Source organism: Alternaria rosae, assembly GCF_020736505.1.
Source record: "Alternaria rosae strain MPI-PUGE-AT-0040 chromosome Unknown BKA58scaffold_1, whole genome shotgun sequence".
Lineage (NCBI taxonomy): Eukaryota > Fungi > Ascomycota > Dothideomycetes > Pleosporales > Pleosporaceae > Alternaria > Alternaria rosae.
In genome coordinates, this window is record NW_025763570.1 from 4,023,676 (window position 1) to 4,048,330 (window position 24,655).

General features: G+C 52.9%; 11 protein-coding genes across 11 annotated transcripts; 6 read left to right on the top strand and 5 right to left on the bottom strand.

The window, feature by feature from the left end:
* Nucleotides 1-131: 131 nt before the first annotated feature.
* BKA58DRAFT_25637 (MCM2/3/5 family-domain-containing protein) lies at nt 132-3,295 on the top strand. The gene is made up of 3 exons (XM_046166762.1): nt 132-466; nt 521-2,984; nt 3,040-3,295. The coding sequence occupies exons 1-3, from the start codon at nt 177-179 to the stop codon at nt 3,157-3,159; spliced, it is 2,874 nt and encodes a 957-aa protein (XP_046031718.1). The 5' UTR covers nt 132-176; the 3' UTR covers nt 3,160-3,295.
* Nucleotides 3,296-4,085: 790 nt separating this feature from the next.
* On the bottom strand, nt 4,086-5,609 carry BKA58DRAFT_373990 (uncharacterized protein). Its single transcript, XM_046169276.1, has 3 exons — nt 5,472-5,609; nt 5,162-5,396; nt 4,086-5,109 (listed from the first exon to the last, which is right to left on the bottom strand). Exons 1-3 carry the CDS (start codon nt 5,498-5,500, stop codon nt 4,246-4,248), a joined length of 1,128 nt encoding a protein of 375 aa, XP_046031719.1. The 5' UTR covers nt 5,501-5,609; the 3' UTR covers nt 4,086-4,245.
* Nucleotides 5,610-6,334: 725 nt separating this feature from the next.
* On the top strand, nt 6,335-6,742 carry BKA58DRAFT_25658 (uncharacterized protein). Its single transcript, XM_046166763.1, has one exon. The coding sequence runs from the start codon at nt 6,379-6,381 to the stop codon at nt 6,601-6,603; it is 225 nt and encodes a 74-aa protein (XP_046031720.1). The 5' UTR covers nt 6,335-6,378; the 3' UTR covers nt 6,604-6,742.
* BKA58DRAFT_25659 (UNC-like C-terminal-domain-containing protein) lies at nt 6,743-9,925 on the top strand. The gene is made up of 2 exons (XM_046166764.1): nt 6,743-6,782; nt 7,108-9,925. Exon 2 carries the CDS (start codon nt 7,207-7,209, stop codon nt 9,733-9,735), a length of 2,529 nt encoding a protein of 842 aa, XP_046031721.1. The 5' UTR covers nt 6,743-6,782; nt 7,108-7,206; the 3' UTR covers nt 9,736-9,925.
* A 189-nt stretch (nt 9,926-10,114) lies between these two features.
* BKA58DRAFT_407933 (multisynthetase complex auxiliary component p43) lies at nt 10,115-11,555 on the bottom strand (the record flags this gene model as incomplete). The annotated part of the gene is made up of 2 exons (XM_046172053.1): nt 10,115-10,736; nt 10,786-11,555. The coding sequence occupies 2 exons, from the start codon at nt 11,553-11,555 to the stop codon at nt 10,115-10,117; spliced, it is 1,392 nt and encodes a 463-aa protein (XP_046031722.1).
* Nucleotides 11,556-12,216: 661 nt separating this feature from the next.
* Nucleotides 12,217-13,076, top strand: BKA58DRAFT_407934 (uncharacterized protein; the record flags this gene model as incomplete). Its single annotated transcript, XM_046172054.1, has 3 exons — nt 12,217-12,274; nt 12,324-12,641; nt 12,697-13,076. The coding sequence occupies 3 exons, from the start codon at nt 12,217-12,219 to the stop codon at nt 13,074-13,076; spliced, it is 756 nt and encodes a 251-aa protein (XP_046031723.1).
* Nucleotides 13,077-13,310: 234 nt separating this feature from the next.
* On the bottom strand, nt 13,311-14,679 carry BKA58DRAFT_373998 (HIT-like domain-containing protein). The gene is made up of 3 exons (XM_046169277.1): nt 14,615-14,679; nt 13,689-14,449; nt 13,311-13,637 (listed from the first exon to the last, which is right to left on the bottom strand). Exons 2-3 carry the CDS (start codon nt 14,413-14,415, stop codon nt 13,378-13,380), a joined length of 987 nt encoding a protein of 328 aa, XP_046031724.1. The 5' UTR covers nt 14,416-14,449; nt 14,615-14,679; the 3' UTR covers nt 13,311-13,377.
* A 68-nt stretch (nt 14,680-14,747) lies between these two features.
* Nucleotides 14,748-15,824, top strand: BKA58DRAFT_374000 (DNA polymerase delta, subunit 4-domain-containing protein). Its single transcript, XM_046169278.1, has 2 exons — nt 14,748-15,279; nt 15,360-15,824. Exons 1-2 carry the CDS (start codon nt 14,869-14,871, stop codon nt 15,540-15,542), a joined length of 594 nt encoding a protein of 197 aa, XP_046031725.1. The 5' UTR covers nt 14,748-14,868; the 3' UTR covers nt 15,543-15,824.
* Nucleotides 15,825-17,193: 1,369 nt separating this feature from the next.
* BKA58DRAFT_397079 (dual specificity protein phosphatase PPS1) lies at nt 17,194-19,442 on the top strand (the record flags this gene model as incomplete). The annotated part of the gene is made up of 5 exons (XM_046171400.1): nt 17,194-17,947; nt 17,994-18,080; nt 18,131-19,042; nt 19,093-19,213; nt 19,262-19,442. The coding sequence occupies 5 exons, from the start codon at nt 17,194-17,196 to the stop codon at nt 19,440-19,442; spliced, it is 2,055 nt and encodes a 684-aa protein (XP_046031726.1).
* A 752-nt stretch (nt 19,443-20,194) lies between these two features.
* Nucleotides 20,195-21,741, bottom strand: BKA58DRAFT_374003 (NAD binding domain of 6-phosphogluconate dehydrogenase-domain-containing protein). Its single transcript, XM_046169279.1, has 3 exons — nt 21,365-21,741; nt 21,160-21,314; nt 20,195-20,969 (listed from the first exon to the last, which is right to left on the bottom strand). The coding sequence occupies exons 1-3, from the start codon at nt 21,498-21,500 to the stop codon at nt 20,232-20,234; spliced, it is 1,029 nt and encodes a 342-aa protein (XP_046031727.1). The 5' UTR covers nt 21,501-21,741; the 3' UTR covers nt 20,195-20,231.
* Nucleotides 21,742-21,867: 126 nt separating this feature from the next.
* Nucleotides 21,868-23,287, bottom strand: BKA58DRAFT_464750 (uncharacterized protein). The gene is made up of 2 exons (XM_046174931.1): nt 23,164-23,287; nt 21,868-23,112 (listed from the first exon to the last, which is right to left on the bottom strand). Exons 1-2 carry the CDS (start codon nt 23,187-23,189, stop codon nt 22,008-22,010), a joined length of 1,131 nt encoding a protein of 376 aa, XP_046031728.1. The 5' UTR covers nt 23,190-23,287; the 3' UTR covers nt 21,868-22,007.
* Between the last annotated feature and the right edge of the window lie 1,368 nt (nt 23,288-24,655).

The following is a 24,655-nucleotide window of genomic DNA, read 5'->3' on the forward strand; positions in this document are numbered from 1 at the left end:
GTGCCCGTGTTCAGTGCGAAGCTGTCCCTGCTGTTCTTCGCGCGATGCTGGGATGAAGTGCACAGACCCATACTTACTTCCCCATTCGGACAGCGCGACCGCGTTTTCGCGTGTTTACCGTCCCCGCGAGACTCCTGTATCAACAGCACCCCACATCAGATAGCCATACACACACCATGTCATCCCTACTAGATCTCGCACTGAATTCGGATGCCGCGCCCACTCCCTCAAGCGCATACGGCAACGATGCACGGACACCGCAGATGCGATCCTCGTCTGCGAGACCCCGCGGACCCCCCTCTGAAAGCGCAGGCGCCAACAGCGATGTCGAAGGAGACCCTGATGACGAGATTATCGGAGCGCGAGTACCAGGCAGGCGCACAAACGCCCCGCGAACAGACATCCCCAAGGTGGTGGACGTGACGGGAGAGACGCTCTCGCTGCGGTTCCAGGAGTTCCTCGAAAAGTGAGCCTCACCATGGCAGACCTCGTTCTGTCGACTGTACTGATGGAAAGACAGCTACACAGAAGATCCATCGTCCTCGGCTCTTCCCGCATCAAGCGCCGTGCCTACCACAGACAAATACTACATCGCCCAAATACGGGGCATGCGACTGTACGGACTCTCCACCCTCTACGTCGACTATACACACCTCCTCAGGCACGAGGATGGCATTCTTGCCGCGGCCATCGCGAGCGAATACTACCGCTTCCTGCCATATATGGTCCGGTCGCTCCACAACCTTATCGCAAAGTACGAGCCCAAGTACTTCCGCCAGCACAAGCAGCCCGCCTCAACTGCCTCTGCTGCAGGCACATCAAACTCCGGCAACGCTACGAGTCAAAATGAGAGTCTCAACGAGAAGACTTCGAACCAGCAGACAGACAAGCTATTTACCTTGGCTTTCTACAACCTCCCTCTCGTTTCCCGCATTCGCCAGCTACGCACTACATCAATTGGCAGCTTGCTATCCATCTCTGGCACGGCAACGCGAACATCTGAAGTCCGACCAGAGCTTTCAATGGCCACCTTCGTATGCGAGATCTGCAACACCGTTGTACCGAACATCGAACAGACCTTCAAGTACACCGAACCAACACAATGTCCCAACATAACCTGTATGAACAGGGAGGGCTGGCGTCTCGACATTCGCCAGTCGACATTCGTAGATTGGCAGAAAGTGCGCATTCAGGAGAACAGCTCAGAGATACCCACCGGCAGTATGCCCCGAACCATGGACGTCATCCTACGAGGAGAGATGGTGGATCGAGCGAAGGCTGGTGAGAAGTGTATCTTCACCGGCACAGTGATCGTCATCCCAGACGTCAGCCAGTTCCGCGTACCAGGTGTTCGCCCACAAGCGCAGAGAGATACAGCAAACACGACGCGAGGCAACGATGTCGGTGGATCAGGTGTCAGCGGTCTCAAAGCCCTCGGTGTGCGCGACCTGACATACCGCATGTCATTCTTGGCGTGCATGGTCTCACCAGATCACTCTACTCCAGGACAGACCTCCAACCATCACTTGACAGGTCAGGCAAGCAACATTCTCGCTTCTCTTGGCCAGGGTCAAATCGAGTCGAATGCGACAAGCGGCGAAGAGGCACAAGAGGAGTATCTTGGTACTCTGACTGCTGCGGAGATCCAGGATCTCAAGGATATGGTGCACAAGCCCAACATCTTCATGCGATTGGTCGACTCAATAGCGCCCATGGTCTACGGCCACCAAGTCATCAAAAAGGGACTCCTCCTTCAATTGATGGGCGGTGTGTCGAAGGAGACACCCGAGGGCATGGCGCTGCGTGGAGACATCAACATCTGTATTGTCGGTGATCCTTCGACGTCGAAGTCACAATTCTTGAAGTATATCTGCAGCTTCCTTCCTCGCGCCGTTTACACCTCTGGTAAGGCATCTTCGGCAGCTGGTCTTACAGCTGCTGTGGTCAAGGATGAGGAGACTGGAGAGTTCACAATCGAAGCTGGTGCGCTCATGCTTGCTGACAACGGTATCTGCGCTATCGATGAGTTCGACAAGATGGACATCGCCGATCAAGTCGCTATTCACGAAGCTATGGAACAGCAGACCATTTCCATTGCAAAGGCCGGTATCCAGGCCACGCTCAACGCCAGAACCTCTATCCTTGCGGCGGCCAACCCTGTCGGTGGACGCTATAATCGCAAGACGACGCTACGCGCCAACGTCAACATGTCTGCCCCTATCATGTCACGTTTCGATCTGTTCTTCGTCGTATTGGACGAGTGTGACGAGGCTGTCGATCGCCATCTTGCTGAGCATATTGTTGGTATTCACCAGCACAGAGACGAGGCTGTAGACCCAGAGTTTAACACTGAGCAACTGCAGCGCTACATTCGGTTCGCAAGGACATTCAGGCCTGAATTTACTGACGAGGCAAGAGAGACGCTCGTCGAGAAATACAAGGAGCTACGAGCAGATGATGCGCAAGGTGGTATCGGTCGCAACAGCTACCGTATCACTGTTCGTCAACTCGAAAGTATGATCCGTCTTTCAGAGGCCATCGCCAAGGCCAACTGCGTCAGCGACATTACCCCCGAGTTCGTCAAAGAAGCCTACAATCTTCTCCGTCAGTCCATTATCTCAGTCGAGAAGGATGACGTCGAAGTTGAGGACGATGATGATGAAGCGTTGCTCGCCGCGGCGGCCGCAGCAGAGCAGGAGGCTGACGCGCCAATGGACGACCAGGAAGATGCCTCTAGGGACCGAACAGCGACACCAGCCGTTGCGCCGCGGGAGAAGACCAAGATCACGCACGACAAGTATGTCGCTATGCGGAACATGTTTATCAAGCGTGTCAACGAGGACCAAGAAGAGACGCAAGACGGTGTTGAGGAAGAAGAGCTGCTAATCTGGTACCTTGAGCAGAAGGAGAACGAAATGGAGACGCAAGAGGACTTGGAGAGGGAGAGGGCACTCGCCAAGAAGGTGCTCAAGAAGGTCGTCAAGGTATGTCGAAACCACATGAAACTTTTGATGATCTGGGGGCTAACAAAAATCACAGGAACAATACCTCATGTTGATTCGGGGTGAAGGACTTGCTGATGAACAGGGTCAGGCTGAGGGTAACGACAAGGTGGTGTACGTGTTGCATCCAAATTGTCCGATCGAGGACATTGCTTAGGCGTTGTTGGGTATTTGATGAGGTTGATGCAGATGACCATGCAAGTGCATCGATTGAGCTTCGGCCTTGTTTTGAGCGTTCGTGCGGCTGTCGTGTAGTTGTCATGATAGTTGGATTTTGGATACCGCAGTCTGACATGTTTGATAATGTTATACCCAAATCTGACACTTCAAGCACACGATAGCTCCCGTTTGGTTATTTGAAACACAAAGAAGGTGGACATGGGCGAGAACAGACTGGCTTTTGGCACCGTCTCTGAAGTTGATGAGGGTCAAATGCATGAAAGCAAAACAAGCTGTTTTTGAAAGCAGGCTCTTCTCTTTCGCTCCATGTATTCTTTGCTTCTCACTTTTGGTGTTTTGAACGTTCTAGTATTGCAAGCGGTGGTGGAGAAGCAAGATAGAGCATGACCAGAAGGACGGTCTATATGTTCTCCCCAACATACTAGGGCTAGCCTGACAGGGGCAGGAATTGTCATCATAGGTGAGGCAGTAGCTTTTGAACACCTCACACATACGCTTCTGTTTTGAATTTTTTTTATAGAGTTGTTTCTTGCAAAACAGCATCTCGGCATAGGCGTCTTGATGATGTCATTTTTGGAGAAGAGCTATCCTCTCACATAGCTTTTTCCCTAGATCTTTTCTGCAGAATTGAAGAATTGAAGACGTAAGATGAGAGAGAAATGATGCGGCGAGCACAAGCTCTTATACTGCATTCGTGTTTGAAGATACTGACGGGTATGAGGTAAGGCTCAACTGCTTTCCTTTCATCATGTTATTGGTGTTAGTATGTTTTGAAGCTTTCTGTTTAAAATTTTAACAACGATGAGGAACTTGGCATGGTCTGAGATGTTGGTCAGACGATATATGTTCGGGAAGACTTGCAAAAACATGGGCTGTCTTCGTGGGACTTCGGATCTCGTAATGCGAAGTTCAAGTGATCAAATTTTGCGTTTATACCCCATCTGTTCAACTATTATGTCCAGAATATCTATGTAAAATACGACGCTTCAGCAATCTCTCTAAGATGCGGACACTCGGGTTACTTGATGGGAAACCCATATCGTTCTACCGTCACCGACGTTCTTCAAGCCTTCTTGTTCTTCAGCGCGTCCACGAACTCCTTTGGTGGTTGCTGCTCGTAACCTTCTGGGTTGTTCTCTGTCCACTTCCACAGGTCGGCGCAAGCGTCCTCCAGTGTGAACTCCGTCTTCCAGTCTAGCTCCTTGTTCGCAAGTGTTGGGTTCGCGGTCAGGTCTAGCACGTCACCCTGTCTCCGTGGGGCAACTTCGTATGGCAGGTCGCGTCCGACAACGGTGCTGAAGGCCTTGATCATCTCGAAGACGGTTGAGCCTTTGCCAGTACCCAGGTTCCATGCCTTGACACCGGGTTGTTGTTCGCGCAGGTAGTTGAGCGCCTGGAGATGGCCTCGCGCTAGGTCGAGGACGTGGATGTAGTCGCGGATCGCTGTGCCATCCTTGCTCTTGTAGTCGTCACCGAAGACGAGGAGCTTGTCGCGCTTGCCGATCGCAACTTGCGCCAACAAGGGAAGTAGGTTGTATGGTACGCCCAGAGGGTTCTCGCCCATGATGCCGCTGGGATGCGCGCCGGCGGGGTTGAAGTACCTCAGTAGCGCAGCGTTCCACTTCTTGATTTCCTTCTCGTCCTTGCCAGCCTTCTTCGCATTGTTGCGCTCGGCCTCGATGGTATCTGTGATGGCACCCTCGATGGTGGACTTTGTACGGCCGTATACGTTGGTCGGGCCGATGGGGCAGTGTTCGGGGATTGGGATCATGTTGGGGACGCGCGTCGCGTCGCCATACACGGTCGCGGAAGAAGAGAAGACGATGTTTGTGACATTGTGCTTCACCATGGAGGTGAGGAGCGCAATGGAGCCGCCGACGTTGACGCGGTAGTATGTCAGAGGAATCTCGCCAGACTCTCCAACGGCCTGGGGAGTGTTAGCTTGGGGTTGTGAGACAGTAGTTGGTAAGTGGACGCACCTTCAAAGCCGCAAAGTGGATAACATTGTCGATGTCTGGGTTCTCCTCAAACACCTTGTCAAGCGCAGCCTCATCTGTGACATCGCATTGGTAGAAGGCAGGTCGCTTGCCGCAAATGAGCTCGATACGGTTGACGACTTCTGGGGAGGAGTTGTAGAGGTTGTCGACAATGACAACTTTGTAGTCGGCTTCGAGGAGGGCCAGGGCTGTGAAAGAGCCAATATAGCCGGTACCACTAAGCCGTTGTCAATATCAATTGCCCATGATGCTGTCTTGAAGCTGCGCGTGGAGGGGTGGAGGGGTAGCTTACCCGGTGACGAGAACGGATCCTACAACCATTGTGAGAACTTGAGTTATGGGAAGTAGAGAATGTGTCTTGGGGGTCTGTCGCTCTTATGCGATTCGGTGACTGTGTTTGATTGCGAGGTTGCAGATATATAAAAATGCGGCAGCACGAGATGCTGGGTTCATGGGCTGTGCGACTAGTCAAGAGAGAAGAGCCGCCTGCGGATAGATTTCCTCATTCGGCAAGGACGGTCTCGCTGGGTCATAGCCATCGCCAGGCATGTGTTTCCCATAGACTTTTACGATCTTCCAATGTTTAGCATGTCGGTTTTCTTTGTTAGACACATGTATGCGCAGCAGATGATCTGTACGGATTGGAGACGTCCACAGGTTGCACACAGCTACAGCTTCATCTTCTCGTGTTCTGCTCTGCCAAAATGCTGGGAACATGTGTTGCGAGGACAGTAGACACAGTGTCTATCGTGTGGGATATAATCATATCGAGATTGTTAGAGTTGTAGGAGCCAGGGCTGTGACGTTGTGGGCCGATTGCGGGTGGGATTGCCTGTCAGCCCTGTAGATCATGATAGCAACCCGCCCACAGTCCATGAATTGCTGCGTGGACTTGACAAGCCACTCCCCGTCTTTTGGCTACATGCGCCAGTCACAAAATGGCCGCACGACGTATCCTTTAGACTAAACTTGGGTGACGCAGGTACATGCGAGCAGGCGGAATAAGCGTTGTGGCTCTCAGGGTCTTGTGCTCCGCTTCCAGCTGGGCCCGGAAATTTCATGCATCATCCATGTCTTGTGGTAGCGGAGACACTAGCTCCCAGTCGTCTCTGAGGGGTGCTCCATCTCTCCCAGCTTGTTATTCTTGCTCCTGTCTGCTTGTGTCTCGTAAGAGTTAGTTTTTCGCGTCAAAGAATGCCATGTCACACACCGCCGGATGGAGTGCAGCCTCGCTTAACCTACCGGTTGCGGCGGCTTGCGGACAGGCTGAACCCTTGCACCTCAAAGCGCGACCTCGAACTTTCATCAACCTCATTGTCACCCATCAATACACACTGAACAACATCGCGCCGGATCCTGGGAACATGATCGCGAGTCGCAATCTACACATGAACGAGCGCCAAAAGTTCCTCCATCGAGTTTAGGCCCACAGCGCATCTGCCGGCTTCGACGCGTGAAGGCTTGTCCACGTGTTTACGGACCCACTGCAGGAACCCGCCATCAACAATACCGTCACCGAAAGTGTTAAAGAGCAAGAGTTGGAACATAACGCGCCCGAAACCGCGCAAATAGGACGCGAAGAAGTTGGGTCTCAGGCTGAGGTGTAAGTTGGCGCGATTTTCCTACCCATGTCTTTGCGATGTGCCCATGTCTCTCTCATGCATTGCGAGGCTGTATGCACGTGTCGTCCTGATTCACCTTCACCTTTTGTCTTCACCGCGCAAATTTTCGTCAGCTGGCTGCAGCTTGGCAGCATTTGGGGTAGCCCTCTCTGTTTTCTATTGTGTCCGTCATTGTCGCGATTCTGTCTTTTCTCTTTGTTCACAGCTATTGTTGGACGACTCAAGTCGTCTGGCGTCTTTTCTTTCTTCTACATGACCGCCCCAACAACTCAATTTCCCAACGACCAACTACTTACACAACCTCAGCAAGCAATACAGCCTCCTTCGCCTGTACTTGGTTTCGCATTTTCTGGCGACACGTCACTTCCAGATTTCAACCGCGATCTTGACGGGCTCATCGCCGCCATGTCTCAACGTGCTAATGGGGAGGCGCGCACGCCTGGAGGACGTAATCGTCGCTCAGATCGCCTCAGTCAGAAGGCAAACTCTGTTGTAGCAGATTCGGTCGTCACCAGTGCCACAGCTTCTGCCGCAGCAAAACGTACCACAACAACTTTGACCAAGGTCGCCAGTCGCAGATCAAATGCCTACGGCGCGAGCGGTCGTACTGGTGCCCCAGACAAGCTTCCGGCCGCTCCTGCCACAGGATTTGCCCAGGCTATGGAGAACCAAATGGAGAAGTACGCCGACGATGAGGAAGAGGAGGACCGTCAAAGCGAACAACAAAACTACGAGGAAGAAGGCGTCGACGGACTTGGAAGTGAGCGCCAGTCGCGCTTCATCAGGCAAAACCGCAACAGTGGCAAGTTCTCACCTGACGATGTGCGCAACCCCGCATCGAAGTCAAAGGTCACTCCTGGCTACTCCTTCATCGACAGTGATGACTTCGACCACAGCGATGATGATCTTGCGGCATCTGTCGGCAATACCACCAAGTCGTTCGGTCTTGCTCACGAGGCTGGTATGCTAGTGTCCCAGGATCCATTCATGGGTTCGCCTTTCGCCAAGCCTGCAGCATCGAACCTTAAGCCTAACCTTGCAACACCTACCATCAACACAAAGTCGAGCGGCATCACTCAGGAGACTGGTACTTCGGGCGCACAAGATCCGTTCGTCAGGCCAGCAATACCGAGTCGCAGGCCCGCCAGTCGCACTGTGAATGGAGCAAGGACCCAGGGACCAACCCCCGTTTTATCTCAAAGTTCTGTTCGTAACAGGGCCTCAGTCCAGGCTCAGATTCCTACTCCTGCCGAAAACGCTATCAAAGCACCCAGCCAAGGACAGTCCCACATCAGGGCAAACGTGCAGAGGCCTACTGTTCGCGCTCCGTCGGCTGATAACGAAGGATCTGTCAGAGATCTGATCGTCGAAGAACAGACTAGGCTCCAACAACAAGGCCCACCATCGCAGTCACAGCGGCAGTCAGAGCGACGCCGGCCGCACCAAAAGGACAGGGTCGAGCTCAATGCATGGCTTGGCGATGTAGAACCCGATGACGTTGACGAGCCGGTATGGGCATGGAAAAAGCTTATGATTTGGGCCTTTGGGGGATTGGCCGGGCTACTGCTGTTGAGCTACCTCATCTCTTCTGCTATGGTGGCCACCCCGTTCCCCGAATCAGCAGTGCGGACGCCTGGATTGGTGAAGGCTGTGGGCGCTCGAGTCAGCCACACATATGACAAGATTACCGAGTTCATCCTCCCTCCGACCCAGCATATACCCACCGAAGCTGAGCTGGCCCAAGCGTATAAGAACAACGGCGACGACAACCTCTTATGGGGCCGCATGTCCAACATCGACAAGCGAAACACGCAGCGCTTGGAGGATGTTCGTACAGACATGCGTACGGCAATCGAGGAGCTCAAGCAGGAGCTTCCTGAAATCATGATTGTTCGCCGTAATGAGGATGGCTCTTCTGAGATCACGGATGACTTCTGGATGGCACTGACTGGCAAAACACGTTCAAGCATGGGCGACAAGGAGTGGGCGCGGTACATTGAACAGACCAAGACCAAGCTAGGCGAACTCTTTGACACCGCGGCCCAGCAAGAACGCAGCTACACTGAGAGCTGGCCACAGGCCGTCTCTCGTGATGAGTTCGTTACCTTCATGGAGCGCCGTTACGAGAACCTGACCGCTCAAGTCGACAAGAAGATCGACGAAGCTATCCGAGCCCAGAGCGCTCAATTCAAGACGATGGTACAAGCAGAGGCCCGAAAGACCATGATGGACCAAATCCGACTCAACTCGCTAGCGCAGGCCAACCTCGTCGCAAACTACGAACTCCACCTCACCAAGCCCAACTACTTCTCTCCTGGTCTAGGCGCAGTTGTGGATCCTGACATGTCTTCCGTCACATACAACAACCGAGCTGGTCGACTTCACGGGCTCATGCGCCGCTGGGCTTTCGTCCCCGGGCGCAACCCACCCATGGCTGCGCTGACAAAGTGGGAAGAGCCAGGCGACTGCTGGTGCTCTGCTGGCCAAGCGCCTGTTTCAAGCGGCCAGGCCCAACTCACTGTGCGACTCGCACGTCCCGTCATTCCGAAGCAGGTTACTATCGAGCACGTCCCTATGAGCATGATGCCAGCGCGCAACATCTCCAACGCGCCCCGCGACATCGAGCTCTGGGTCCAGACAGACGCGCCCATCAACCCCTACTACTCCCACCGCCAGGTGACCTGTCGCGACCCGCCACCAGCCAGTTTCGACGGTCCCGCCTGGAAGTGCCTCGGATCATTCAAATACAACATCCACGCGTCCAACCACCTCCAGACGTTCGACCTCGCTGGCGAGCCATCCCAACCTGTCTGGAAGGCAATGGTACGCGTGACTAGCAATTGGGGTGCCAGTCACACGTGCCTGTACCAGGTCAGGCTACACGGGACGGATGCAGAGAAGGACTACGAGTACCCTGTGAGTCTAATGGATTAGGCTCGTAATGGCTGGGATGATGTCGTAATGTAGCATGACGGCGTTTATATTGTTTTGTGCAGGATACCTTCGGGTTTCTACGATTGTTTTTGTATACCCAGGATAGTTACAGAGCACTAGTAATTGAAATTTGGCTTGACGATTATGAAGTTTCGTGACTACAGTGACTTTTCGAGTGACGTTCTCGAATGTGTTAATATGTTGAGAATAGACTGAGTGGACTCAACAGACTTTGGGAACACGTTGCTCATGTATTGCAGTGCGACTGACTTACTTTTGTGGCATGCTATCTACTTCGAAACACTCAATGTGTCCGCCAGGCCTTAGTATATGTAGCACCAACAATTCTTTTTAGACCGTCGTATACTCTCAGGCCCATCTATCGCACAACACCTCCCTTAAGAGTAGGAATGCTACACAGGCCGTCCTTGGTCCTCAGCTTAGCTACACCCGTCTTCTTATCCGCGCCCTCGCCGCTCAATTGTGGTATGACACCAACATCGAAGCCAACCTCTAGACCATCTGTTGTAGTGAAGCCTGGCTGGATCATCTCCCAGACCTTCTTCTTGGGGTTGAGCACCGGCTCAGGCTCGCCTTCCCAGCCCTCGAAGTAGACGCGGTCGCCGGCCTTGCTCTCCTTGGGGGGATCTACCAACTCGACTGGTCCCTTGTGGCTGTCCTCACCCTCAGCAACGCGCGGCGATGCAGCGAGTACCATCGCACAGCTCTTGACACCGCGCATCGTGACGGGCTTCAGGTTGCACACCGCGACAATCTTGCGGTTCTGCATCTCGGAGAGGGGAATCAGGCCGTTGAGACCCGAGCATACGGTGCGCACGACCTGACCTTCGTATTCTGAGGTATTGTCTGTGCCGGGAGCATCGCCGCATGCGATTGTGGATACGTAAAGTGAGTCGGCGTTGGGGTGGGTCTCGGCCTTGAGGATGTGGCCTACGCGAAGGTCGATAAGGGCGGGGGAGAGGGGCTTCTCGACTGGCGCACTGCGTATTGTTAGATGGCGTGTAGACACGGGATAGAAGCGTGACTCACGCTTTCTGGGGCTTGGGCTGCTTCTCCTTCTTTTCCTTCTTCTTCTTCTCGGTCGGCGCGCCCTCTGGAGCACCGCCAGTTGAGCCGCCTGCTGCGTTGCCGACGACTGCAGATGCTACAGCAGAGCCAGCAGCCTCGACCTTGCCCTTTGCCTTCTCCGCCTTGGTCTTGCCTCCCTGGCCCCCTTGTCCAGCTTGTCCTTGGTCGCCGGTCAGAGTGGTAGCAGTAGCACCAGACGCGGCGGCACTGGCAGCAGCAGCCTCCTTCTCCTTCTTCTTACGCTCCTTCTCGGCCTTTGCGTCCACTGGCTTGATCTTGAAGACGACATTGTCCTGGTCAATGTTGACCTTGTCATCCAGCTTCAGACCGAAGACAGGCGAGTTCTGAACAAAGTCGACATGGCGGACGATGTGGTGGTATCCCTGTTCTCCGGTCCTCTCCTCAACACTCCATTTTGAGACTACCGGTGCGAGCTTCTGGTAAAGGGCGATGTCTGCGATGGAGGGCTTTGCGCCGAGGACGGTGGTTCGGCTCGAGAGGTGCGTGTTCAGTGATGAAAGGCGCTCGGAGGCTTTGGCGGCATCCTCAGAGGAGGAGGCAATGTGGGAGGCAGTGATCAGCCATTGACTGAGTTCGGTCTTCTCGGCGTCGGTGTAGGTGACTTCGGGGTAGAGGGCCTGCGAGGCCTTGACAGCGTCCGTCTCGTCGGCGGCGTTGTTGGGCGCGTGTGTCTTGAGGAACGTGACTAGGGTTTCGTCGATTGTGGTCATGGTGGGCAGCGGTGCGAAGGTTCGCTGGAAAAAGTTGAGCGCAAGTGGCTGTAGTGGGGTAAAGAAATCCGCTGTAAAGCTACTGGCCGCGGTGGCTATGGACCTGCGGGGATATGTAGGCGGTATCAGAGATGCTCCGGGCTGGCAATATCTGGTCCGTGGTAATTGAGGCCGTCCGATGTATAATATGCGAGGAAAGGGCGTAGCGGAGGGACAACGGCGAAGATGCATGATTCACGTGAGTCAATTTCAGGTCCTTCGTCACCGCGCGGGGCTCAGAAGCTTCCATGTGGCCGCACAGGCCATCGCGTTTTCCAAGTCGCGCGTCCATGGCATGCATCGCGTCGATTGCACGCCAAAATGATCTTTTCAGGTTGAAGATGGAGCCGCCTTGTATCATGAGTTACTCTCCACGTGTAGATGGTACTTGATCATTTCCCCTCCATGAGCTCCGCAGCCCGTCGAGGCCTCAGCATGCAAAAGGCAGAGCCAAACCCCTCAGTGTTGGAAGCAGATGATGATGTAGCCTATGGTGTGCCTGTGGAAGGCAAAGAGAGTTTGGATGACGAGTCGTTTGCTGCCTGCGCCCCACGTCTACCTAGGTATAACATGTCGAGCTCAGAACGCCTTCCCCGCAACACCATTTCTACACAGCATCACCATGGCGTCCGAATCGTCACCAGATGTGCCTAAGGGCAGGAAGAGGTTCATTCCTCTGGGTAAGATATTACCACATACACTGCAAACATACCAGCTAATGCGCGACAGAAAACAATCCCGATGTCATGTCCGCCCTCGTCCACAAGCTCGGTCTGTCGGAGAAGCTTGCATTCCACGATGTCTTTAGCATAGACGAGCCCGAACTACTTGCTTTCGTACCCCGGCCTGCCCATGCTCTACTCCTTGTCTTCCCCGTCAGTCAGACATACGAGAAGTTTCGCGTGCAGGAAGACAAGGACAAGCCGGAATACCATGGACATGGCCCAGATGAAGAGGTCATCTGGTATAAGCAGACTATTGGAAATGCTTGTGGTCTAATCGGATTACTCCACGGTGTCTCCAACGGTTCCGCCCGTGCACACATCAGTTAGTAGCAGCCGTGTTCCAAGACTGCGATCAGACATGCTGACAAAAGCCTTAGAACCCGACTCCAATCTGGCCAAGCTAGTCAACGACGCGATACCCCTGAAGCCTGTCGAGCGAGCCGATCTCCTCTACGAATCTAAAGCTCTCGAGAGCGCACATCAAAGCGCTGCATCCGGTGGTGACACTGCTGCGCCTGAGGCCGATTCCGACGTCGACCTACACTACGTTTGCTTTATCAAGTCGGACAAGAATCATCTGTGGGAGCTTGATGGTCGGCGAAAAGGTCCCCTTGACCGCGGTGCGCTGGGTCCGGATGAGGACGTTCTCAGCGAAAAGGCTCTTGACCTGGGCGTACGTAGCTTCCTCAAGCGCGAGGCAGAGGCCGGCGGAGGCGAGCTGCGTTTCAGTTTGATTACGCTTGCAGAGTCGTTCTAGGAGGACAACGAAAGAAGAGAGTCTCGGCAATTTGCGGAAATGTCCTGGGATGATTTCTAAAGTACAACGCTACATGGATTACACTAGCCTCATAGTGAAGTTCACCCAGGGATGTGGAAGATAGCATAACCCTGAATCAGTATGAAAACACAGCCTGGATTGCCTCTGTATCTCAGCAAGGTATGTGAAAAATGCAAGAGGCACTAGGATTTCAACGAGACCAAGAGGAGCGCAAAAGCTGTTCAGTTCATTGTGATCTATAAAGTCTGTCGTCCATACTCCTCAAAGTGTATTGCTTTGCTCAAAAGTCATCCACCTTGACTTCTCGCCCCTCCTTGAGCGGCAGATAAACCTTCTCCCACAGATCACTCCTCTCACCAAGATGATACGTCAAGCTAACATCCTGCATACCGGGAGGTGATGAGGACGAAGTCGAAGCCATGGTCTCGAGTTGCGAGATGATGTTCTCTAGACCCAAAGCCTTTCCGGTAGCTTGCGTACTGCCCGCTTCCAGCGAAACATGGACAATATGAATGTGAAAGTGGTAGTACGTGGGTTGATCTATACATCCGTTAGCAAATCTTTCCAGCCCTCTTCTTAGCATCAACTCACAGTGCACGTAAAGCTTCAACTCATCCCTCTCAAGCTCAGGATACAACTTAACAGTCGCTTCAAGCATCTTCTCCCGCATATGCTTCACCCACTCTGCCATGTTCCTCTTCAAATCCCTTACACTCCAGATATCTCTTCGCTCCACGATACCGAGCAAGTGTAGACTACCCATCGTCTTACGGTCCCAGTTCAAATCAGGCAATAGCAAGAAGCCCTCCTCGCCCGCCTCACGATAGATGACATCCTCCTGCTCAGTACGCCCTTCAATGATGTTGAACACCCAGTTCAACGCGCCCTTTTCGCGCTGAGCCTGCATATATGGCCTAACATACTTTCCGTAAATCTCTGGAGTCTCGGTGACAACTCTTAAGCGCTGTTGCTCGTACTTCTTGATGTGTTTCTCCGTGCAAGGATAGATTAGGTTCAACTTGAAGTCTGGAGGCGGATTCTCATCGCTGGGGTTGGAGTTTGCGAGGAACCAGGCGTAGATGTCGTTTGCACCGAGGTTTTTGATATTGCGAAGCGAGGTGGAGAAGTTGGATAGGATGGTGGGATTGGTGTCGAATGCGGCGCGTTCGGCGAGGAGGAGAGCGGGTTTAGAGTCTATAGTGCCCAAGAGGGAGATGCGACGACCGGCTTGGTCGGAGTTTAGGAGGCGGGTTAGATGGAATCTGGGGATCAAAGATTCTGCGTGAGCGGCGACGTCTGGGGGTGTCGTGGAAGTCATGGTCGACTATGGTTCTTGAGGTCTTATTCGAGCGCTTAGTTCATAGTCAGTAAGAGAGAAGGCTTAGGAAACATAGCACATTCTATGTATCCATGGATGAGTCAATACTCCTCATCGCGGACTTCCATGTCTAGTCAGGCATACGCGATCCTTTTAAGAAGATTGACGATCTTGACATGTCTAGCAAGGCTGAACTTACCAGAAAAAGGCAGAGTGGCTCTAAAAGCACATGCAAAGTATCCCGCGGTTTCGGCACGATGTGGGGGTGGAGATTTATGCGCGGTCACATGTTTGCGCGATCTCGCGTATCACTGCAGCAACCAGGGAAGGCACCCCGATCGACGCCAAGCAAATCGAATGAGGTCACTGAACCCAACCACCCCATCATCGCACGCAGCTATCACAACGTCAAATACCTAAGAACCATACGACATCGATCGCAAATACATCAAAATGGCACCCAAACGCAAAGCCTCGGGCCCGGCGGCCAAATCGCAACAGTCGACTCTCGCATTCCACGGAACGACGAATAAGGTCACAAAGTCCGGCGTCAAAGCACAAGGCGCAAAGAAGAACCTCCTCGAGGCGAAACTGAAAGATATCAAGCCGGAGATAGTTGATATCTCGGAAACTGAGCCGACAACGACGGATGCTGCGATCATCGAGCAAACAGAACAGGAGGTCAAGGCGCAGGAGGTTGAGAGCACACCAGAGGAGGACCAGGCACGGCGCATATCAGATGCTGCGATCAAGAAGTACTGGACTGCAAAGGAGAAGCAGAGACGTGCATCAAGGGCACATCAGGGAGCTCTAAGCTTGCACGAGAAGATCCTCAGGGAGTTCGACATGAGCGCGCACTATGGCGTAAGTTTACTACCCAGCACCCTGCCATTCGATGCTCCCCCACGTCTTGGTGCACCGCTAACATGATTTGCGCTATGTAGCCATGCACCGGAATCGCTCGGTTGAAGCGCTGGAAGCGAGCGCAACGGCTCGATCTCGACCCGCCGATCGAAGTACTCGCGGTCCTGTTGAGAGAGCAGGACGTGGGCGATAAGGACAGGATAGCTGTTCAGCGCTCTATCGTCGATGATATACTGAACTCAAAAGCCGAGCTTGATGTATGAGGATGGGTGTTGGCTTGCGGAGCGCGGATTGCGGGATGGACCCTGTCGGAGTGATACCTTTCCATCATATCTGTAACGTACGAGGATTTGGATACTGAGTTTATGCGAGGAGTTGGGCGTCATGATTGAACGGGATACGAACGGCTGTGCGTGTATGGAAGGCACGCGAGCAGTCATCACCATGTAGACCAGCTGCAGGTTAGCAACCCAAACCCGAAAAATCTTACACGAATCCACTTCACATATTATGATGTCCGGCGTCTAGGGCTTCGTGACAAGGTGTGCTCCAGAATGTTTGTCACATCGTGCGTCAGCATGCATCGGGGCTTACGACTCAAAAACTTGGGCATACACAGTAGGCTCGGATTTAGTAAACGAACAAAGACACCTGGTCCTGGCCTACGTCCATGCAAAGCGATAAGAAGCGACAACGAAATGCGGGGTTATGAGGTGGACGAAACGGTGTGGCCTCGTGAATCGTGTTTAATTAGTACGTTTAAAGCGTATGCAGTCTGCAGCTGGTCGTTTGACAGCCATGAGGAGGCTCCAGACTCTAGTCTCGTCGGCGGCTCCAGAGTGCCAAAAGACGCGGGGTTGATCGGCAATCGCTCGATGAAGCTCCAGACTTTAAGCTCGCGTGTTGGGTGGCAATTGCTGAGCTGCACGCTAGTGGGGCATGATGCTGGATCCGCATGCGAATGGCACACTAACTGTCAGCCCGATTCCACGCTGCCGGCGACGTCCTTGTTAGCGGGACTTGTGCTCTATACTGGCTAGTTTAGCATGCACACTGCGTGCCCTCATATCTCCGCACGCATCCTTGCCCAGTCTGCCAGACCCACCCACTGGCATCCTTATCGCCCTTGGACGACTGCGCCGTGATGCTGCCGAATCCCAGCGGCTGTCATGGAGCAGGAACAGCCTCTGTGCATGCCCCGTGTGCTGTGTCGTCTACACGGGCCAACGATTGCAGAGCTAGCTGTCGGAGCAGGCATTGTATGGTGGCGCGCACCACGAAGCTGGGTTGGGTGAATTAAAACGGCGCCTTGTCGAATGCTGGGAAAGTCAGATAGCGGGGAACCACTAGAGACGCCCATATCCCTCGTCGTGGCTACAACCTCCATCGACGCCCCTCGCCCCTCCATGTTTTCTTCTTTCTTCTCGACTTAATCCAGCTCAATCCATTCCCCACCAATTCTTCACTTACCTATCCTCACATCATGTCCACCGTCGCGCTGTAGGTCGTACCTTCCTGCAAAGGGTCGCAACTTCTCGACGGCCCTCGTGCTTACCTCTTTGACCCCGGCTGTTGATCAACTCAACAACTAACGTGCGCCTTCTCCCCCAAATTTTCATCACGGTAGGTTCCACAGCTCAAGGCATAAGATGCCCTTCGGTCCCGCGTACTGATTCATTGCGCGATAGATCACTTCTGTCACTTCACCCTGTCGTGATACGCACGCTCCTGCTGTACATTGGTGGTCCTCTGACCCCTCCGCTGCATCTCTTTGATTGGGAAGGGACCATCACTATTAGCCAGCCTATTGCTATTGCAAGGAGCCTGCCCAATTGATTCTCCGCCCACCACAGGCTCTTCACACGTTGCGCGCCTTCGATCACATTCTAATCCCAAGCCTCAGACTGGTCAAACATGGCTGCTGCTGTCGCCAGGTATCCTTCTATGCCCGGTCGCTCTTCGACGCCTCCACCGCACCTGTCGCTCAACACCTCTTCTCGTGGTACGCCTACTGCTATCCCGAACAAGCACATCCCGGAGTGCTCTCCTGGTGGACTCCCTGCAACCCCCCCAGCATCGCCCCCGCGACAGGACAGTCTTATCGAAACCTCGTCAATCACATACCCGCCAGATGCATACTGTTCACTGTACTCCGATGACCCACCCGTGTACACTATCACCGCGGATCGCATGGCGGAAGCCCTAGAGCACATTGCAACGCAGCCGCTTCCGAACCCTGACCAAGTCTTCCCGTGGATGCACGGTCTCCACTCCGAGAATCAGATACAGCTTGCTTTCTTCTCTTCCCGACGCCGGAGCGGTCGGAAAGTTCCCAGGTGCATTCGCAGTATTACTGTTGTCAAGACTGGCGGGAACCTGTCAGCCTCCAAGCTCAAGGGCGCAATCGCACCGGATGAGCTACTGGAATCGATGTCTTCTGATACGCCCAGGTTTATTGAATGTGACCCCAAGGATGGCTTTTCTGTGCGCAACTTCCAGATCCAGGCCTGCAAACTGGCTATGGTGTCAGACATCATAGTGTATGGCGACCACAAAACCAAACCGCAAGACACGATAGCGCTCGCTCAGAAGATCTCCAGAGCGCAGAGGCAGTATGAAGCAAGGAACGGGTTCCCGCATTGCTTGTTCAACACGTTCATGCTCTCAGGTACGACCAGTGGCTGCTCTCAAGTGTACAAAACTAATGAGCTTAGATCCCTTTGCGTCCATGCAGGAGAAGTACCCAAAGTTGGTCGCTATCAACTCCACAGGCGACATGACAGGGGAAATTGCCGATTTCTGTAAGTTATGATGTAAAAGGAAGTCATCCGCTGCTAACATGAACATTCAGTCTATTGGGAACGATACGAGATGAGTGCAATGTCGAAAGCAACTGAGATCAGCAACAATGTCTTCCTGGGACCAACGCCTGATCAGGCACTACATCCGGACTGTGTGGGCGAAGAAGGCTACGATATGCTTATCGAAGCGACCGATCTTGCGCATGTACCCGAATCGCGCTCGTTGCGAGCTCTCCGCATGGGTCTGGAACGAGTCCACCGCAAATCCACCCTGCACATGGAATTTCCCTCATCCGGAAGCATCATGCCTCCTACATGGGCGCATGGCGAAGTTGACGGCCTAATGGAAATGTGCAAGTGGATGTACGAATTAGCGAACCCACATGAGGTCCGGCGGTCGAAGCGAAGACGGGAAGAAGAAGACGAAGCTATAGAGATGGACGACATTGCGGCGCCACGCAAGTTTTTGATACACTGCACAGATGGCTACACCGAGACGACTCTTCTTGCTTTGGCTTACTTCATGTATGCTGAAGGCCTGCCTGTTCACGATGCTTGGATTCAGATGCATCGCGACAAAGGCCGCAATTTCTTCGCATACCCTTCAGATGTCGCCCTTCTGACAGCGATCCAACCTCGAATTCTTCAAGACTCTCCTCGCTTCAATCAGAGCGTTCTGAACCTTTCGGAACCACGGTGGCTTTCGAAGCTTGACGGCAGTCTGCCCAGTCGGATCTTGCCTTACATGTACCTCGGCAACCTTGGACACGCTAACAATCCGGAGCTCCTCCGTGCTATGGGTATTACCCGCATCCTGAGTGTTGGAGAACCGCTGTCTTGGCCGGAAGACGTCAAGAAGAAGCTCGACTGGCCTGCCGAGAACTTCCTGATGGTCGACCGAGTTCAGGACAATGGCGTAGACCCTCTCTGGGGCGAATTTGAGCGTTGCCTAAAATTCATTGGTGAGTGAACATAACTCCACGATGAGATTCGAATTACTAACGTTCTGTAGAAGCAGGAAAGAAAGAAGGAGGCGCTACTTTGGTGCATTGCCGTGTCGGCGTGTCGCGTTCTGCAACGATTTGTATTGCTGAAGTTATGAACGAGATGGGTCTATCCTTCCCTCGTGCCTAGTAAGTAACGAGTGGCCTTCCATCTAACTTCGACTAACTTCGTTCCAGCTGCTTTGTTCGGGCCCGACGACTTAATGTTATAATTCAACCACACCTTCGATTCACTTACGAACTTCTCAAGTGGGAAGAGTACCAGCGTCAACGACACAATGAGCCTCTTCGCCGCGACCTGGAGTGGGCAACAGTTGCGCGCGAAATCGCGCTGATGAACAAGCCCTACTCCAGATAACGACTTCTACGAACTCTCCGACCTTCCTTTTCGATATGACTCACGACGATACGATACGACTCGTACATGTACGATTACAGGCCCTCTCACCTTTGAGCTGCCTATTCTGTTCAGGATGACCCGTCATCCCTTGTGTGCGATATATGGGCGTTTGCAATCCCTTTGTCTTGCTCTGTCATGTTCTTTCCTTCTACTTGCGTTGATTGCGTCCTGCGACCCTACTGTTTTGCACTACAGATCTGAGCCTGGTTTCGCGTTGTCTGGTCTATTTTCGCGAAACCGTGGTCGCAGGATTTGACTGTACTGAATGTCTGTCATTCTGGGTCTACGGTCTGGATGTCAATGGGTTAGGGATCAAAGGGCTATGGGCATCTTTCATCACTGACTTTCTCCATCCATGTATTACTGTCTCGATCCACTGCAGCGCACTTAGCGCTGCTGCATCGATTGTCGATTTGTGGGCTGACGTTCGGACGGGTCATGGAGTACTGGGTCTCAAGATACTTTACGGCATACATACTTTTAGTCGTAACAACAAGGTCTCTTCTTTCTCTACGCATCTTCAGATATATTGTGATGCTGTTCCCATCTTTCTCCCACCGTGATCATAGCTTCTCCCCTCCCCCCTTTACTGGGTCGCACACGTGGCACGCACATCAAGACGGAGCTCTTGTTCGCTCTACAAAGCCCTTCGCGATAGGCATGACTATGGAATTCATCAGATGCACATCAGAAGGAAAGGGAAACACGTGTGAAGCAGTAATTTGATGTTGATTGAGGTTATATTGTTTACTCCTTGCCTCCAAGATACCTGTAGACTACTGAGAAGTCTTTGCCCTTGCAGTTTTCGGCTTTCTCGCAAGCATCGTAGAGCGCTCTTGCTGGTTCTCCCAGCGCAAGCTTGACACCAGCCTCATCAGCAGCCTTCAGCGCAAGCTTTAGATCCTTACTCGCCAAGCCTATACCAAAGCCTCCCTCGTAGCCTCTGCTAGCAGGAGAGCCCTCAATGACGCCGGGAACAGGGTTGTTGACTTCACTGGGCCAGCACTTGCCAGTCGCCGTGTTGATCATACCGGCTAGCGCCTTGGGATCAAGGCCCCACTTCACGCCCATACTCATCGCTTCTGCAGTCGCAATGTTGTTCAATGCAAGCAGGTAGTTGTTTGCAAGCTTGCCCTTGAGACCAGCACCTGGCCCGCCAAGGTGGACCACTCTCCGACCCATCAATGACAGAACTTTGGTGGCGCCCTCAACTGCCTCAGGCGGCGCACCAATCATGAAGGTGAGCGTACCAGCCTGCGCACCAACAACACCACCAGACATCGGCGCATCAATGAACTTTCCTTGACCAGTGGAGTGAGCAGCTTCCGCGACTTCACCAGAGGTCATAGGGTCGATGGTTGAGCAATCGATGAAGAAGCGTTCTTTGTTGATGGAGCTGTCTGAAAGCAGAGTAGCTGGCTCCAGCATCTCCTTGAAAACTGCCTTGACATGCTTAGGTTCTGGCAAGGATGTGACGATAGTTTCCTGCAACACTGTCAGTGGACTGCACTTGAAGTACTTGACGAGAAGATGTGTTGTGTATAAAGCATCAGAGGATTGGCTATAATATTTGTGTAATCAGGAGAAGGGCCACGAATGGCCCCCAACTTAGATCATTGATAGAACAATTAATTCATCATAAGAGTGCTGGAAGTAGAGGAAGAGGTATACGTACGGCTTTTTCAGCGACTTCTCGAACGTTCTCAGCAACTCGTACGCCTTGTGGGTGCTCCTCGAGGAATTGCTTTGTAGCTGCGGTATTGACATCGTGCACGAAAAGCGTGTCTTCAGCCGGTATCTTCGCTCTGAGGTTCTTCGCCATGGGATACCCTGTATCGATGTTAGTGAATGATAGTCATGTGAGCTGCGATAATACTAACCCATGCGCCCCAATCCTATGAAACCCCATGTAGCCTGCAGGTTGTGGGAGCTCGAGAAGCATCTCCGCGTACCCTGGCGGGCTATTGTAGGTGTTGATCTCCGCAGAGGCGAGGCTAGCGCCGAGACTGTCCGCATCTTGTGGTATGGTGTGAGGGAGGGTATCTGGATAGTTGAGTTTCGCAATGTGTTGCGGAGAGCGGTTGGAAGCGGTCTCCGCACTCATGGATCGCGTTCAGCCGAGGTCGCGGTCCAATGCAGCAGCACCCGTACGTGGGGCTAACAGCATATGTGTATGCATCGTGAATAGTGCGACGCTCACCCCAGGCTGCTGGAGCTGGTCTTCCGTGAGATTCCCGTGAAGCTTGAGACTAAAGATGAATGGGCGGGTGGGAGCTCAGAGAAAATTACAGGCTGGCGGAAAAGTAATTCCGGCCGAAGCGCGCTATGTCCCATTCGTCATGAGGGCCGAGCGTGTTCTGTCAGTGCTCCTTAACAACACGACAACAAACTTTACATGTGTTTGAGGACTCGGATTTTTCGTTGTTCTGCCATATGACTATCACGTCTAGTGATGCCAAAGCGTACATATGAAGATCAGACCGTCTTCGCGCTAAGACCTGTAGAAGACCGTTGAGTTTTCGTTCATGCCCTTTCGATTTCGGGGTTGGGCCCTCCTCCCAAATACTCCTCGTACAGCAAGTATCTCGTGTCTACAATACGAAGAGCGCTTTCCAGATCTTTCGAGCTCCTATACGGCCATCGAAATATCATTTGCTCTTGAGGGCTGATTCGACAAGTCGCGAGTCCGCCAGTCTCGTTTCTTCCACTGTCGCTGTGGTCCCGTTGCTTGCGCCTATCTATGATTGCCTTCCAATCTTCCCATTGACTATATATGGGCGGAATACCCGGATCAGCGGGATCGACATGCTCACCCTCTGCAGACGACCGCTCTTCGATTACCAACTCTGCTTCGTAGTCCAGGAGTTCACGAAGCTGCTCTCTAGCCTTTTGAGGGAACGCGACACGTACCACCTCCTCGTGCCGCCCAAGATGGTCTTGGTACGCGCGGTCGATTCGTCCCACGCCTATGATCTCCATGCGCTTGATATGCGGCCATGGAGCGCCTAGCAAAACAGGTAGCACCTGTTGCACAAAAAGCCAGTCCATCGGACGGGGTTCATCTGTTTGCCTTCTCTCACGGCCCCTATGAGGTCCGGACGACGTCTTGCTACCTTCACATTGTTCGAAGAAGAGATTGCAAAGAGTATTGCGTGTCGATGCTAGGAAACGTGCCCATGAGCGATACAGTGAATCATCTTGAGTCGTTGGGTGGCAACCCGAAGCAGGTCCTGCCAAAGTGATACGGAGAGAACTAAGGGCGATTTGGCGGGCTGCGAGCGTGTCAAGAGTGCCGGCCAGTACTTGCTCATTTGGTCGCATCCGTAGTCTTGCACGATTCACATTGAGATATTTCCGTAGCTCTTGGAGGTGATTCGAAGCAGGCGGTACTAGTTCAGGCTCTACTGTATCTGAGACAAAGCTTGCGAGTCCCGATGCGGATGACTTTTGGTTGAAATTCGAAGCTGGCTCAAGCTCCGCCCATAGCTTGAGGTCATTCAGATCTAGGCTCTCGAGCCGTGGACCCCCGAGAATACTCGTAACAAGTTCGCGCGTCATGCGTCCGCTTATTCGGATGGATTGAGCACCATGGAAGAGTTGTGTTGGCACAGTGGCCTCCCGCCAGGGTCTTTGGTTCTTATGATCAGCCCAGTAATGTATATGTATCCGTAAGTCTTACCTAAGCCAACAAAGGTCGACGTTCATCACATGCGCGAAACTATGAAATGTTCGCCAAAGAGATTCTGGCAGCGTCAAGATCCATCCTCAGTTATCAAAGCTATAGCCTACCATCTTCTGGTGGGAATTTCTCCCGTTCTTTTGGGAGAGTGCTCTCGTATATTTCATCCTGGCTCCTTCTGTTGCCGTTGTCGTAAGACTTTTTCCACAGCAGGTGTCGCTTGTCGCTTGCACTGAGTCGAACTCCCGATCCAGGTGCATGTACCATGCGCATGCCGCACGTACATAAAGCCCAACCCTTCTCAGAGCAACGGTTACGCCAGTAATGAGTTTGCGCGTCGAGAAGCTCTCGAGAATAGGTGATGTTTTGATAATTGTCAAGAACTGTCCAGTGTAGCTCACGTACGTACTTTGCGTAGGTAGGTTTCTCGGCAACGGTCCTCACCAACAGCTCTTGCTTCCTCGCAGTGATTTTGTCGATAATGATCCACTCCCTAGCGAGGGATCTGGGATGTACCATGACATTTCGGCTTGTGGTGCGTCGCCCGATCGAACCCTCGCTGTAAACTTCGTAGGGACATTCGACAGTGGCACTGTGGGTGCTTAGATCGAGGTTTCGGAAAAGCTCCGGTAGCTGGCAACTGGTCAGAAAAGCTAGCAGATGAGAGCAGCAAGATGAGAGCAGAAGCAAGCTGTACCAATTTGTTATGGAGAAGGCGACATGTCTCGCTAAGATGCTTGATGTCTGTGTGGGAACACGAGTGCACGATGTCTATGAGGAGCTCAGCTGGCAACTCCGCAAGATTCGCCATGAGAATGCTATCCTTTCGTTCAAACTGCAGAGTAGCCAGTAGTTGAGTGAGCGGCAGACGCTCTGAGGAAGCATAGAATGCGGGGTGCGGCGTAAGCTTCAACCTTCTGAAACCTGCAGTATTGCGGCGAAGCTGGACACCAACGTCACGTGCAGACACATGTCAGCTCTGGCTGTTGGCAGCCGTGGATCTCATTTGTTTCTCCTCATCGTCTTCGAGCGACGACGGCTTCCAATCTTTACTATCCCGTTCGCGCATTATGTCCCAAAGAGCGCCTGCAGACTCCCATCAAGTCTCCAGTCAGAACGATACCGGCATTAAGGTGGCTAAAATTTACATAGTACTAAATCTTAACGAATAGACAGTTCCGGAGGTAAAGTATACCACTACCTTAAGATGGTCTCCATAGAATGCGACACGAATTGTAGCCATCCCTGGTGCCGGTTCTCACCGTAGATGAACAAGAACTGACAGGTCTTCGCTAGGAAAAGGAAGAGTGAATGAGATTAAGGATCTCTGTCGCGCCTGCCTATGCCCTCGAGGGCAGAGAACATCTAGTAACAGTCATTGGGGTCAGACACTTCGGCTTAATATTCGTATCGAGGAACATAGAAGAGACAAAGCCTCTGGGTGAGCGTAGTGGATGAGCTCGTAGCTACTAGATACTAGTAGAGACATGGC